Below are 15,369 nucleotides of genomic sequence, written 5' to 3'. Positions count from 1 at the left end.
TCTGCCGGCCCACCAGCGCTACCTGCGGTTCACGGTAGGCCACGAGCACTTTCAGTTTACTGTGCTCCCCTTCGGCCTTACCATCGCCCCTCGGGTGTTCACGAAAGTGATGGCGGTGGTCGTAGCTCATCTGCGCAGATCAGGGGTTTTAGTCTTCCCCTATCTCAACGACTGGTTGTTGAAGGCGGGCTTGCCCCAGACAGTCGTCTACCACCTCCAGACTGCGGCCGACCTCCTGCACTCGCTGGGGTTCTCCATCAATGTGCCGAAGTCACACCTGTGTCCCTCTTCATCGGAGCGGTTCTAGACTCGGCGCAGTTTAGGGTTTATACTCCCGAACAGCGGGTTCGGGATATTCAGGCTCTGATTCCGATCTTTCTGCCTTTATCCAGAGTTTCGGTCAGGTTGACGCTGCGGCTCCTGGAGCTGATGGCCTCCTGCATCCTTCTGGTGCATCACCGCAGGTGGCGGATGCGGGCTCTGCAGTGGGCACTGAAGTTTCAGTGGGCACAGCATCAGGGCAACCTGTCCGACCACGTACTGATCTCTGAGGGCACTGCGAGTCAGTTGCAGTAGTGGCTCACAAGCCGCAATTGGGTCAGCGGCAGAACTCTCTCCCTACCCCAACCAGAGCACGTAGTTGTGATGGACCCGTCCCTACAGGGCTGGGGAGGTCACATGGGAGAAGTGGAGAAACAGAGGGCTCTGGTCTCCGGCGGAGTCCCAGCTCCATATCAACCTTCTGGAGCTGCGGGCGATCCGGCTTGCACTGAAGACATTCCTCCCCTCTGTCCGGGGGAGTGTAGTGCAGGTGTTCACGGACAACACCACCGCCATGTGGTACTGCAACAAACAGGTCTCTGCGCCTCTGGCAGTGGCTGGAACATCAGGGCGTGACCCTGGTGGTTCAACACCTGGCAGGTTCCCTGAACGCCAGGGCGGACGAACTCAGCCGTCTCTGCATGATGGATCACGAATGGCGTCTGAACTCGGACGTGGCGCAAGGCCTCTTTCAGCAGTGGGGAGATCCTTGGTTAGATCTGTTCGCCACAGAAGAGAACGCGCATGTCATCAGTTCTGCGCATTGGAATTTCCAAGGGGGCACTCGCTCAGAGACGCTTTTCGTCGCGACTGGATTTGCGGTCTGTTGTACGCCTTTCCGCCTATACCACTTCTGCCCAGAGTGCTGAAGAAGATCAGACGCGACTGGGCCCAAGTCATCTTTGAGGCTCTGGTATCCCGAGCTACTCAGCAGGTCTGTCGACCCCCCGATTCGTCTGCCCCTTCAGGAGGACCTTCTGTCGCAGCAGCAGGGGACGGTCCTCCACCCGAACCTGTCCAGTCTCCACTTACATGCGTGGAGATTGAGCGGCGGCAGTTGAGGCTATTTGACTTGCCTCCTGAAGTCTGTAATGTGATTCTGGCAGCCAGGCGTCCCTCCACAAAATCGGTATACTCCTGCAGGTGGAACAAATTTGTGGCATGGTGCACAGCAAAGGCTGTGGATCCCCTTTCTGCCCCTCTCTCAGAGGTTCTTCTCTTCCTTCTTTCTCTTGCCCAGCAGGGCTCTGCTCTGGGCACTCTGAAGGGCTACCTTTCGGCCATTTCTGCCTTCTTAAGGCTACCTGATCAGTCCTCTTTGTTCAAGTCCCCGGTTGTAAATAGGTTTTTGAAGGGCATCACTCATATGTTTCCTCCAGTTCCTTTCGTGATGCCTCAGTGGGACTTGAACCTTGTTCTAACTTTTCTGATGTGCGCTCCCTTACAGCCCCTTCATAACTGTCCTCTTCGTCTCCTTACTCTGAAGACCGCTTCCCTGGTTGCCATCACCTCTGCCAGGAGAGTGAGTGAGCTCCAGGGCCTTTCTTCTAAGCCTCCTTTCCTTTCAGTCCATCCGGACAAAGTTGTGTTGCGGACGCGACCCTCTCACCTGCCCAAGGTAGTCACAGCCTTCCACATCGGGCATTCCATCACTTTGCCCACCTTCTTTCCGTCTCCGCATCCCTCGAAATAGGAAGATAGGCTCCACCGCCTGGACCCAAAACGGGCGCTCTCTTATTATCTAGATCGCACACGCTAGTTCCAGGTGGATGACCAACTCTTCGTTGGTTATGTGGGCGCTAAGATGGGAAAGGCGGTGCACAAGAGGACCATCTCGCGGTGGATCATCTTGTGTGTCCAGGCATGTTACTCATGGCCAAAAAGGAACCCCCTGCTGGATTGCGGGCTCATTCTACTCGGGCCACGGCGACTACAACTGCTCTGGGCCGAGGATTGCCCTTGCAGGACATTTGCCAGGCAGCTACGTGGGCCTCACTGCACACGTTTGCACGACACTACTGCCTGGACAGCCAAGTCCGGAGGGATGGCTTCTTTGGCCGTTCGGTCCTCCAGGACTTTCTGGTGTGATTATTGGTTTGCAGACCCACCACCGGGGTTGGTATTGCTGGGGTATCTATTCTAAGGTAAGGAATCTATCACTAACGTGTCTCTTTCAGATGCACAAGTTACTACTTGTGTAACGATATATCTGTAAGAGACATTAGTTAGTGATAGATTCCTTACCGACCCACCCATCCTCCCCGTTCTGCGAACCGTTATCTAGGGTTAAGGTCATCCCCTTTCAGGGCCCTAGTTTCATGGCACCAGTGTTGGTTCTATCATAGCTCTGCGTATCTGGCGCGGAAAAGCTGTGTATCAAAACTGACGTCAGCGCACATGGGCTGTGTCTAAGTACTCCGACGAAGTCCTTCCGGCACTAACGATGCGGACGACGCCTACAGACGCGCAGGGGTATTGCTACGCAAAAGTTTCCGGATCCAGTCTGACGCCTGGGGATATTCTAAGATAAGGAATCTATCACTAACTAATGTCTCTTACAGATATATCGCTACACAAGTAATAACTTGTGCATATATATATATATATATATATATATATACATATATCTGAAAGAGACACGTTAGTGATAGATTCCTTACCTTAGAATATCCCCAGGCGTCAGACTGGATCCGGAAAGTTTTGCGTAGCAGTACCCTTGCGCGTCGGTAGGCGTCGTCTGCGGCTCCGCGTCCGTCGTCGGCGTCGTGGGCGCCGTGATGACGTCGTCGGAGTACTTAGACGCCGCCTCCGCGTGCTGACGTCAGTTCTTCTTTTTTCCGCGCCAGCCAGCGCAGATCTGGAAAAAGCAGTTCCCTAGTCATTTTTTGACTAACTTTTTGGATCTTTTTGATCTATTTCGAAGTCTTCACGACTCCGACGGTGCCATTGGGGATGCCCGGCTTCAAGCACTGCGGCGGTTGCGAACGCCTCATGTCGGTTACGGATCCGCACCGCCTGTGCCTGACGTGTTTGGGCGTCGACCATGACGACGAGGCCTGCTCCGACTGTCGGGCCCTCTCGAGGAAGGCCAGGCGGGAGCGGTCCCGCAGGCGACTCGAGATCCGCCAGTCGGCCCCGCGCCGTGTGAGGTCCCGGTCCCACGGGAGGTCGAGGGACAGGTCGCGGGGGCGGAGCCGTCACAGCTCCGGGAGTCGGCGCCACTCCTCCGGGTCCAAGTCGTCAGGTAAGAAGCATAAGAAGTCGAAGAGACATCATCGCTCTTCCGACTCCCCCCGACGCTCGCGCGATGCGGCCGGGGGTTCGGGTGACACCGCCCACGCGGCTCCTCAGGAGTCGCGGGCGCCGCGTCCGGCTCCATACACCCCGGTCCCTGGGCTGAACGCGACGCCGGAGGAGATAGAGCGCTTCCTCATGGCCATGAGGTCCCTGTCTTCTCCGGCGGGTTCCGCGGCGCCTTCGGGCCCAGTGAACCCGTCTGGGGGCCCTAGTGGGTCGGGGGATGCGACCCCGATGCCGTCGGGTGCTTCGGCCCCGACGCCGCCGGCGTCTTCGACGCCGGCGCCGCAGGGCTCTACGACGCCGCCGCTGCCCTTGGGCTTGGCGCCGCAGGGTTCGACGGTTCCAGCGTCGTCGGTGCCTTCGGGCCCGACGCCGCAGGGTGCCGTTCGGCCCTCGTCGGGCGCTGGAACGTCCCCGGTGTCGGCGCCGATCTGGTGCATCACACCCGATGGCGGATGCAGGCTCTGCAGTGGGACCTGAAGTTTCAGTGGGCCCAGCATCAGGACTACCTGTCCGACCATGTCCTGATCTCGGAGGGCACTGCGAGACAGCTGCAGTGGTGGCTCATGTACCGCGATTGGGTCAGCGGCAGATCCCTCTGCCTTCCCCAACCGGAGCAAGTAGTTGTGACGGACGCGTCCCTACAGGGCTGGGGAGGCCACATGGGAGAGGCGGAGATCAGAGGCCTCTGGTCTCCGGCGGAGTCCCGGCTCCATATCAACCTTTTGGAGCTGCGGGCGATTCGTATAGCACTGAAGGCATTCCTCCCCTCTGTCCGGGTGAGTGTAGTGCAGGTGTTCACGGACAGCACCACCGCCATGTGGTACTGCAACAAACAGGGCAGGGTTGGGTCGTGGACCCTCTGCCAGGAGGCTCTGCGCCTCTGGCAGTGGCTGGAACATCAGGGCGTGACCCTGGTGGTTCAACACCTGGCAGGTTCTCTGAACGCCAGGGCGGACGAACTCAGCCGCCGGTGCATGATGGATCACGAATGGCGTCTGACCTCGGACGTGGCGCAAGGTCTCTTTCTGCAGTGGGGAGTGCCTTGGTTAGATCTATTCGCCACCGAAGAGAACGCGCAATGTCATCACTTCTGCGCGTTGGAATTTCCAAGGCGGCACTCGCTCGGAGACACTTTTCGTTGCGAGTGGAGGTGCGGTCTGTTGTTCGCCTTTCCGCCTATTCCACTTCTGCCCAGAGTGCTGAAGAAGATCAAACGCGACCGGGCCCAAATCATACTTGTGGCTCCGGACTGGGCACGAAGGTACTGGTATCTCGAGCTACTCAGTATGTCAGTCGATACCCCGGTTTGTCTGCCTCTTCAGGAGGACCTTCTGTCGCAGCAGCAGGGGACGATCCTCCACCCGAACCTGGCCAGTCTCCACCTCCATGCTTGGAGATTGAGCGGCGACAGTTGAGGCCATTTGACTTGCCTCCTGAAGTCTGTAATGTTATTCTAGCAGCCAGGCGTCCCTCCACAAAGTCGGTATGCGCCTGCAGGTGGAACAGATTTGTGGCATGGTGCACAGCAAAGGCTGTGGATCCTCTCTCTGCCCCTCTTTCCGAGCTTCTTCTCTTCCTTCTTTCCCTTGCCCAGCAGGGCTCTGCTCTGGGCACTATCAAGGCTACCTTTCTGCCCTTTCAGCCTTTCTAAGGCTGCCTGATCAACCATCTCTGTTCAAGACCCCTATTGTAACTCGTTTTCTGAAAGGCATCACACACGTTTCCCCCTGTTCCGTTTGTGATGCCTCAGTGGGACTTGAACATTGTTCTTACCTATCTGATGTGCGCTCCCTTTGAGCCACTTCACAACTGTCCTCTCCGCCTTCTTACTCTGAAGACTGCTTTCCTGGTTGCCATCACCTCTGCCAGGAAAGTGACTGAGCTCCAGGCTCTTTCATCCAAACCTCCTTTCCTTTCTGTCCATCCGTACAAGGTTGTGTTGCGGACTACACCCTCTTCCTGCCCAAGGTTGTCACGGCCTTCCACATCGGGCAGTCTATCACCTTGCCCACCTTCTTTCCGCCACCGCACCCGTCAAAAGAGGAAGAGCGGCTCCACCGTCTGGACCCAAAACGTGCGCTTTCGTTCTATCTAGATCTGACACTTCAGTTCCGGGTGGATGACCAACTTGGTTACGTGGGCGCTAAGAAGGGACGGGCGGTGCATAAGTGGACCATCTCTCGGTGGGTCGTCTTATGCATCAAGGCATGCTTCTCCTTAGCTAGAAAGGAGCCTCCAGTTGGGCTGAGGGCCCATTCCACTCGGGCCACGGCGGCTACTACTGCCCTGGGTCGGGGAGTCCCCCTGCAGGACATTTGCCAGGCGGCTACTTGGGCCTCTCTGCACACCTTTGCGAGGCACTACTGCCTGGACAGTCAAGTCCGGAGGGATGGCTTCTTTGGCCGTTCCGTCCTACAGGACTTTCTGGTGTAAGTATTGGTTCGCAGACCCACCACCGGGGTTGGTATTGCTGGGGTATCTATTCTAAGGTAAGGAATCTAATACTAACCTGGTTCTTTCAGATGAACAAGTTACTTACCTTCGGTAACGATATATCTGTAAGAAACAGTAGTTAGTATTAGATTCCTTACCTCCCCACCCATCCTCCCCGTTCTGCGAACCGATACCTAGGGTTAAGGTCATCCCCTTTCAGGGCCCTAGTTTCTTGGCACCAGTGTTGGTTCTAGCATGGCTCTGCGTATCTGGCGCGGAAAAGCTGTGTGTAAGAACTGACGTCAGCGTGCATGGGCGGCGTCTAAGTACTCTGACAACATCACTCCGGCGCAGACGACGACGGACGCGGAGCCAGAGACGACGCCTAACGACGTGCAGGGGTATTGCTACTCAAAAATTTCCGGATCCAGTCTGACGCCTGGGGATATTCTAAGGTAAGGAATCTAATACTAACTACTGTTTCTTACAGATTTATCGTTACCGAAGGTAAGTAACTTGTTCATATACTCCAGTGTGGGGGTTTTAATATCCTTCTTCTCCCCCACAAAGTTTCCTATTATTGCTCTTTGACACTGATACTGTTGCAGGATTTGTTGAGATTTACTGTAACATTCATTTCCATTACTGGTTAACTCGTTAAAGGGTATGGTTTTTCCCTTTATATGGGTTATTTTCTAGGGTGCGAGATGTCCTCTAACCTATGTTTTCATTTATTTCCTGGATATTTTCTTCTAAAATCCATTTCTGACGTTTCACATCATCTGGTATTTATTGTTCTTATTGTTTCGAAGATTTTTTGAACTTTTTGGCACACTGTTCCCACATCCAGTTTTAGTGGTGGCTCTGAGATCTGGCGTGGAAACTTTTCACTGTAGAAAACTGACGTCAGCACGCTGCGGGGACTTGTATGGCTCCACTGACGTCATATCCGTGGACGATGTCAGTGCAGAGCGATGCAGCGCCGTCCCCTGGTGCGCAGAGGTACTGCTGAAGATTCTCCGGATCCAGCCTGTCACCTGGGTGAAATTCTAAGTTAAGGAATATGCGGCTAGACTATGTCTCTAACAGCTATATCGTTACCGAAGTTAAATCACTTTTCCTTGCGGTCCACCTGTCTAAGTTTAAGCCCCCCACCAATCCTTTACCATCTTCAGACACACGACCTGCTGTTCTCATCATCAACTCAAATTATCCATATATAGTAAAGTTCAGAGACGACTCGAGTGCAGGATCAAGCTGGGTGATAAGGGAGCATAACCTGAGCTTAGGAAGATTTTGCCAATCAGGCCTCTATTGACCTTAGCCTTCTAAACCTCAACGTTTCAAAACTACAGCACCCATACCACTAGCATCTTGTTGGAAGACAAAGAGTTAAAGAAGTTCTGTGGTTAGTAACTCGTGATTGTTAAGACCCTGTGGCAGGGATTCAAAACAGTATTTGCTTTTCTCTTAGGCATTTAAGGATAACACTTATTTTACTTGTAGGAAGTAAGAGCTGTTAAAATATAGGCAAGCCATGCAAGACTCCAAAAGATACTTTCAAAGTATTGCATAGTATGCCTACAAGAAAGTTAACTGAACTTCTCTCCTTTCTCATTTTTGCCACCTTTACTTGAACCTGCTAGTGACTTGGGTTATTGGATTTGTGTATGCAGGGTTATTGAATACTTACCTTGTTCTTTGGTGTTTGTAAACCCTTGGAGCAATACAGGTGACCCGCATGTCAGTATCAACGCTCAGGGTCTACCAAAACAAAATCGTGAATACGGTATTATGGGTCTCAAGGAGCTTGGGGCCGTCGTGGAAATTAAGTGAGTTATTGCCCAGAGTCACATGGTGCTGAGCGGATCTGCCACCGGAGCCAGGGATCGAATTGTGAGCCCTGTACTCCGAAGTCAGCTGTCCCGACCGCTGCACCACACCTCTCCACCACCAACAAACAATCATTTAATAGGACCTATGGAGGGCTCATCTTTCCTTCATAAGAGTTTCCCTTTATTAGCTTTCACCTCAGCCTGTAGCACAGACTTGTGTTACACCTCAGTACATAAGATACAGTCAAGGTCTGCATAGACATAGAAAACTGTGATTGAGTACATTTATTGGATGTAAAAAAAAATTCATGATTTCTCTTGGGGAATTGTTATGGCATGTGTTGGTCTGCACAAACAGCAGGCCCCAGGACCAACTACATGATTTATTTTGTGTGCATGTTAGTAGAGAACCTGGTAGTCTAAATATTAATGTCTGTTATTTTTATTGTCTTTCAGGTGCTAAGGAAGATTCCACTATCACACTTTGCAACCTCTCTGAGTCTTTCCTCTGCATCACCTTTATTAGTGGTTGGTTCTAATGGTGAGTAAGAGAGTACATTATAATTTTCCAACTCCATGTAGGTTTAGGTGGCTGAAAATGCACAAACATAGTGTTCTATCCTCTTCCTTTTTAATGTCATTTGAATGGATAAGTAAGAAATTACTTGAGTTATTTCACCCACATCTTTGGTAGACTTTGAAATGTAATCTTTTTGAGAAGCATGGTGTAAATCATTGTGAAATTTATACTGGATCAAACCTGAATATTGACATTGAAAGTGACTTCTAGATGTGAATGTCAGCAATGCTGATGCTGGAGCAGTCGCCTTTATTGATCCCCCCCCCCCACACAACCCATTCTGGGAGGAGATCACATTACATGACCTGCAGATGGACCAGTGCAGGTGTAAAAAATTGGCATCTGCCACATTTTATTTTATTTATAGAATTTCTAAAGCGCACTATCACCTGACAGGCATTTTGGCGCTAGTAACACAACGACCATAACGACAGGGAAGGAGGCGTAGAACACAGGCCTAGTTCTTAGGGAATAGCCAAGTTTTTAAGTTCTTTCTGAAAGCAAGAAGATCATCATGTTGTCTAAGTGCAATAGGTAGAGTATTCCACAGCCTGGCTGCAGCGACCCCAAATGATCTACCCCCTGCTCTAGCATTTTTTAAACGGGGGACTTTTATAAGCTTGCCCCCAGAGGAGCGAACCATTCTGTTAGGAACATACCATTCAAATTTTCTCTGGAAAGAGACAGGTCCTTTCTCATGCCTTAAATACTAGGCACAGGGACTTAAATTTAATTCTCTGTCTCACAGGGAGCCAGTGCAACTCCGCCAGTGCTCCAGAGGCAGACCTCCTCGGCCAGCCTAGTGCCAGTTTGGCCGTGGCAGATTGCATCCGCTGTAACCTGTCTAAAAGAAATGTGGGGGATTCAAGCAGCAGGGCATTACAATAGTCCGCCCGACTAAGAATCGTGCTGCGTGCTATCAGGACGCGGGCTTGATGGGGTAAAAGAGGAAAGATCTTCCTCAACGAATGAATAATAGCCAGGCAGCAACTCACCACCTTCGCCACGTGTGCCTCCAAGGAGAGTTTACAATCAAATGTTACCCCCAGGTTACGCACTGTCCTGACCGGCTGGCCAGGATTGGGGAACTCTGGGGGCCAAATGTTCCTGGGCGGCCCTGCTGTGTGCCTGCGCACCTCAAAATGCATCAGCTCTGTTTTGGCTATGTTGAACTGTAATGAATTCTCCCTCAACCACTTTGACATGTCTTCTAAACATCCATGGAACCCTTCTACTGAGATGGACTGCTCTCCCTCCAGGGAGAGAATGAGTTGCGTATCATCAGCGTAATTGATGACCTTGATGTTATATCGCTTGATGATCGCCAGCAAGGGTCTCAAGTAGACATTAAAAAAAATGGGGCTGATGGCCGAGCCCTGAGGTACCCCATGTAGAACCTGAGTGGAGGCAGATTGGTAAGGGGGAAGAGAGACCGCCTGCTGTCTCCCTGAGAGAAAAGAGTGGAACCACCTAAGGGCCACTCCAGTCACTCCCACCTCTCTCAACCGGCTCAGAAGGATGTTGTGGTTGACCGTATCGAAGGCAGCAGACAGGTCCAGCAGAATCAACATTGCCGCAGCCCAGATTTATGAATCAAACATAATTTACAGTATCTTGTGACTCATTTACTGTTCCAAATAGCTTAATCCAATTGTGTTTTATTACAATGTATTCTCTATTTCAGCTTTTAAATGATCTTAATCATGTTTTGTAAATTTTGTAGTGCTATTTTTGCAATGGTTTTAATTAAGTATGCTAATAAAAAATTTTTTTTTAAAAAAGACTCAGTAGGGGTCCCTAGATTCCATTAATGATCCACTGGGGGTCCTCAGGTTCCAGTAATGATTGGGTGAGAGTTTGCAGATGTCGAAAACTTAAGAAGCACTGATCTAGGCTTTGAAATCAATCTTGAACGAATTAGGCACCACCAGAGTGAGAAAACGGAAAGGTAAAGGTCCCTCACCGTATAAATGGTACTATTTGAAGCTCCCTTCAAGGATAAGAATCAGAGAGCCATACCATGTACTTGTACAACAGCAGTTTTGGCATCCATAACACTTATAAAAGTTGAAATGGGTGAAATAATCTTACTGATCCACTGCAGCACAAAGGCTGACTACAACAAATACATGGATAAATCTTGACTAAACCTGAACGGTAAGATGCGATTTTCATTAAAATCATTCCACAGAAACATTTTTACTACATAACAAAATATTTCACCTTCCCTCGCTAAAATAGTCCACTTTTATTACATGCTAAAATATTCTGCTTCTGATGGATACATCTGCCAGTGGATTCTTCACCTTGTGAATATTCCCTGTGCCAGCAGCATTCGGTAATTTTTTGTAGCTCTCCACGCCGACGAGAACGATGTCATAGAAGCATGGCTCTGCACGGTACTCTGCTGACGTCACTGGAGCCATAAGAGAGCCTCGTCGGCGTGATGACGTCAGTTCCCTTTTTTCCGCGCCGTCGACGCTAATGGTTTTTTGGGACTCTCCTTAGTTTTCTTGCTACTTTGTGTTTCTGGATTGTATTTCTGGTCTTCTCTTGTTTCTTTCTCGAAGATGTCGTCGAGGAGGTCAGGATTCAAGCCCTGTAGGGAGTGCGGAGGACATATGTCCATTACAGATCCTCACGAAGATTGTGTCTGGTGCCTGTCGTCGGAGCATGACGTCGAGGGATGCGCCTGCTGTAGGAAAATGAACCCGACGGCTTTAAAGGAAAGAGAAGTCAGGCTGTTCATGGCGAAGATGAGGAAAGAGAATAAATGACGAAGAATGTTGAGGTCGCGATCCAGGTCGAGGTCGGGCTCGATGTCGACGTCGGGTCATGCATCAAAATTAAAGAAACATAAGAAAAAGGAGAGGCATGGATCTCGACGCCGTTCAGATAAGGAGACGGCTCCGAAGTCGACCTCTCCAGCTCCTCGACATCAGAAAGACTATGTTACCTTCACCCTCGAATCAGGGTTCTCCTGTTAGATCGGCTTCACCGGCGCATTCTCCGACGCCGGCTCATTCTCCGGCTCCGGTGGAAGAGGTCCCGGTACCTGATGAGTCTTCAACTCCCTTGGCTCCACCGTCGGCGCCGATTGGTCTGAGTCCGGTAATGCCTACGTCTGAGCCTACACCAGGCGTTTACCCACCTTTCCCTGGCCGGGGCAAGATCCATCACATTATTTAAATGAGATGTATGGAGTCTTTGCAAGGGCGATGTACCCATCTGGAGCATCTTCGGGTCCAATGGGTCCTATAACCTTCAATCTTGGGGTTCCTCAGGCCTATGCTCAGGCTCCATTTATGCCTTTTCTTCCAGCGGCTCCGTCCTGGCATTTTCCGGCACCGAGGACATCAACGCCTTCAAGAGGCTCAAAGGATTTTGGAGGAGCTTCGAAGGCACGGAAAAAAAGGGCGGAACTGATGTCATCACGCAGGCGAGGCTCTCTTTTGGCTCAAGTGACGTCAACGGAGCCGCGTGCGAAGCCATGCTTCTGTGACGTCGGCGTGGAGAACTACAACAAATTTCCGAATGCTACGGGTGCAGGGGATATGCACAAGGGGAGGAATTCACAGGCAGATACTGTATCCACCAGAAAAAGCGTTACTGAAGGTAAGTAACTTGTTCTTTAGTAAGGTTTCATTCCAGTGTCAAAGTGTTTGCTTTCTGGAGGTCCTAAAAGTAATTTCTTTGTACATCCTCTCCTGGAAGACATCAAACACGGATTCAGTTTCCCAATAGTATGTTGCAGTATGATTTGGCGGATAGTCTGTTAATACTGTCTAGTGTTCTGTTGCTTCGTCAATGCCAAAGATTGGTCAACAGTAGTTTGTGGCACTAACTGTGTTTTTCCACTCACTATTCTGTGATAGTTCCTTCTTTTTGTCTCCCTCTTCTTTGAATAAATGTAAATCTTCCTTAAATGTAATTTTAATTTTCTTGCAATCTCTTTTTCCTTAATTTTTCCTCACTCGCTCTTTGCCATCTCACTCTACTCCACCATAATAATCGCTGTTCCCCTCCTCTTTCCTTACCAGAGCGCATTCTTCGTGTAATTGACTGCACATCTGGGCTCGAACAAGACTACCTTGGCTATGATGATTCCATCCATCTCTGCAAGGTGTCTCCTTCTGGGAAATTACTCTTCACTGCTGCCTACAATGAGGTGCTTATCTGGGAAATCCAAAGCAGATAATGGACAAGGAAATCCTCTAGACTATCCAGAATATCTGTATGCGATGAGCAATCTGCAACCATCAATCCTGTGTGGAACGTCAGCCTCGTCTTTACTATGCACGAGTAATGAAACCCACGCACAGTGAAATTATTTGGGTCAGCTAGAAAATGATCTAGGCAATTAAGAGGCATTGAGGCCCATGTGTGATGAAATTATGATCTTCCAGTACAAAGCTAATAATACATGTTCTGGATCAATAGCTGATTTGTGTGGTCTTGATCCCATTAGACCCTTCTCATACAAAGAGCTTTCCTGGGTGCTCCAGAAATGAAGCTTGATTTTGGAGGGCGAGAACCATTTAGGCTGCCTGCATAACAAATTCATTGAAAAGTGCCCTTACAAGCCTATTTTGAGGTAGCTCGCCGGATCCGGTTTCGGGCCGAATTCTGCAGATTTGTCAATATAAAAGTAACAAGCGTAAACATGGGGCTTTTGACTTTGGATTATTTATTATTTTATGAGTTTTGTTTCATTTCTCGTTTGCATTTTGACACCTGACCTTCCTCCCAAGTGTGATTGAGTAGCTAAATAAAAAAAAGGCTCATCTTCAAGCAAAAACCATCATGCTTCGGACATTTTGGTCGCATCTTTTTGAGTAGACCTTTGACTTGTCTCTATTGGGCAATGTGACCTCAGTGGAGGAATGATCAAAACTCGCAAAGGATTTGTGTGACACCACAGCAAAGTTAGATTGACTGTTAACAAAGAGCAACAAGACTTGCCTCTTTTTGGAGGTAATGGTTTTGACCCCAGCTACACTCTTTTGCTTACATCCAGGGCAGAATTCATATGCCACACAGCTTGGATTCACAAAGAACAAAAACCTCACCGGACGTCGATGCTTTTCCTATTGAGTCATTCCCTTCTATTTAAAATTGTGATGTTTCAAATATATTGTTCTCGTTTTATCTTGCTTTTCTTTAGTTTCTGTAAAACTATGAGGTCTGTTTTAGATTTACTTTGGAAGAGCTCCAGTCTCTCGGAGACCGCCGTTGCCTTCACATGATGTCACAATCTAAGTTCTCTGCTCAGAGATTCCTAACTGACATCGCACAGGAGAAGGATTTAACCCCCTGGAACAGTGTGCTTTATTTTTTTAGAGTAAATCTATCATGTTACCATTGAAACGTGTTACCATTTAAAGCTAAACTCATCGTTTTACAGAACGTTTAATAATATAAACAGTAAAAATGTATATTTCAAACCAGGGTTGCGGACTGAACCATCATATGACATTATAAAAACTGCATTTGCAGTAGACAATCCCTGAGGCATCTCCCATCTGAGGTTATGTTTTGTTCTGTATTTGCACATGATACTATATGACCAATCATATGTCTTTCATTTTGCAAACTAATGAAGCGGGACGGATTGCTTTTAATGAAAGGCAGAGAACTGGTGCCCCTTGGACCTCTGTTGACCTTCATCTAGTGGTTGGCAACCAGGATCTTCAATAGAGCTGCACCTCTCTTAGCTAGGGTAGCACTTTTGACTTTGTGTTGTGTGTACAATTTTAGTTGCCCTCCTTGTGCTGCAGCTGTGCCAAATGACACATGTGCCAACTAAAGGCTGACCTATTCATCTTACAGAAGCCCCTGGCATTTATGAGGCAATGTGATTTGTATGAAAATCATTTTATTTCTGAATGTATCAAGTATGTATAAACTGTACAGTTTTTAAATAAATCATTGAATTTTAATATACATTTTACCTCTATGTATTTAAGTGTGAGAACAGTTTATCTAAACCATGAGAATTCTATATCGCAACCATTCACACATTACTATACTAAAATAACAATTTATCCAAATTGGTTCTTATATATATTTAACTGCTTGAATCATTCCCGTCGTCAGGTTGGGAATCCCCGGTACATTTAAATAGCAGTATACGGTGTAATATATATATATATATATATATATATATATATATATATATATATATATATATATATATATATATATATATATATAAATAAAATTAACCCTGGGCAGAGTGCATCGCTCCGCCCACGGAGTGCACGTAGTGTTGCCTACTTCGCGATTCGCAAAGTAGGCGTAGTAGGCAACACTACGCACACCCGTGGACGGAGCGAAGTAGCCCGCCTCCCTCCCGCCCTCTTCTACATCCCTAATTTAGTTTTAAAATAGTATAAAAATAAAATACAAGCACTTACCTGATAAGCGGTGTCCCGGGCCTCCATCTTCTATTTCACGCCAACTTCTTCCAGGTAGATGCGCATGCGTGGGCGCCCGCGCATGTGCATTTGGTTGGAAGAAGTCGGAAGTCGGCTTCGGATGTCTTCCCTGGCAGTAGCTACTGCCAGGGAAGACATCCGAAGCTGGATCTATCGGCTCGGTGAAACGCGACCAAGCCATCCGCTGGCGCGTTACCTGCACCCTATCACGGGTTAGCATCACCGCTTTGTTCACCCACAAACGGGTTGATGACCTGATTTTTCGCTGTATTGCGCTTCACAACTCTTCTATAACCGATCCCTGGCTGGTGTAGGACCTCACTAATTTAGTAACTGATGCTGTGATGTTCCGGCATATCCCTTCACTCTACTTGATGGTTTCACTCGGATTCTACCAGGCTATTGTGGCTTGTATTATTTAGGCATACTTTTTGTCCTGATGATGATCCCTTTGATTCTG

The 15,369-nt window shown here is 49.0% G+C and overlaps 1 protein-coding gene across 1 annotated transcript in view; it reads left to right on the top strand.

Annotated features, from left to right (window-relative positions):
• The window catches only part of WDR90 (WD repeat domain 90), a 1,374,469-nt gene extending 1,360,056 nt beyond the window's left edge, over positions 1–14,413 (top strand). Inside the window, exons 42-43 of the mRNA XM_086941318.1 lie at positions 8,349–8,433; positions 12,513–14,413. Of these exons, the coding sequence (XP_086797444.1) occupies positions 8,349–8,433; positions 12,513–12,670 (243 nt within the window). The 3' untranslated portion in view covers positions 12,671–14,413. The remainder of the gene's footprint in view (positions 1–8,348; positions 8,434–12,512) is intronic.
• Positions 14,414–15,369: the final 956 nt, after the last annotated feature.

Source organism: Lissotriton vulgaris, chromosome 10 (assembly GCF_964263255.1).
Source record: "Lissotriton vulgaris chromosome 10, aLisVul1.2, whole genome shotgun sequence".
NCBI classification, from domain to species: Eukaryota; Metazoa; Chordata; class Amphibia; order Caudata; family Salamandridae; genus Lissotriton; species Lissotriton vulgaris.
Note: the sequence above shows the minus strand (reverse complement) of the source record. Positions and strands in the feature narration are given on the sequence as shown.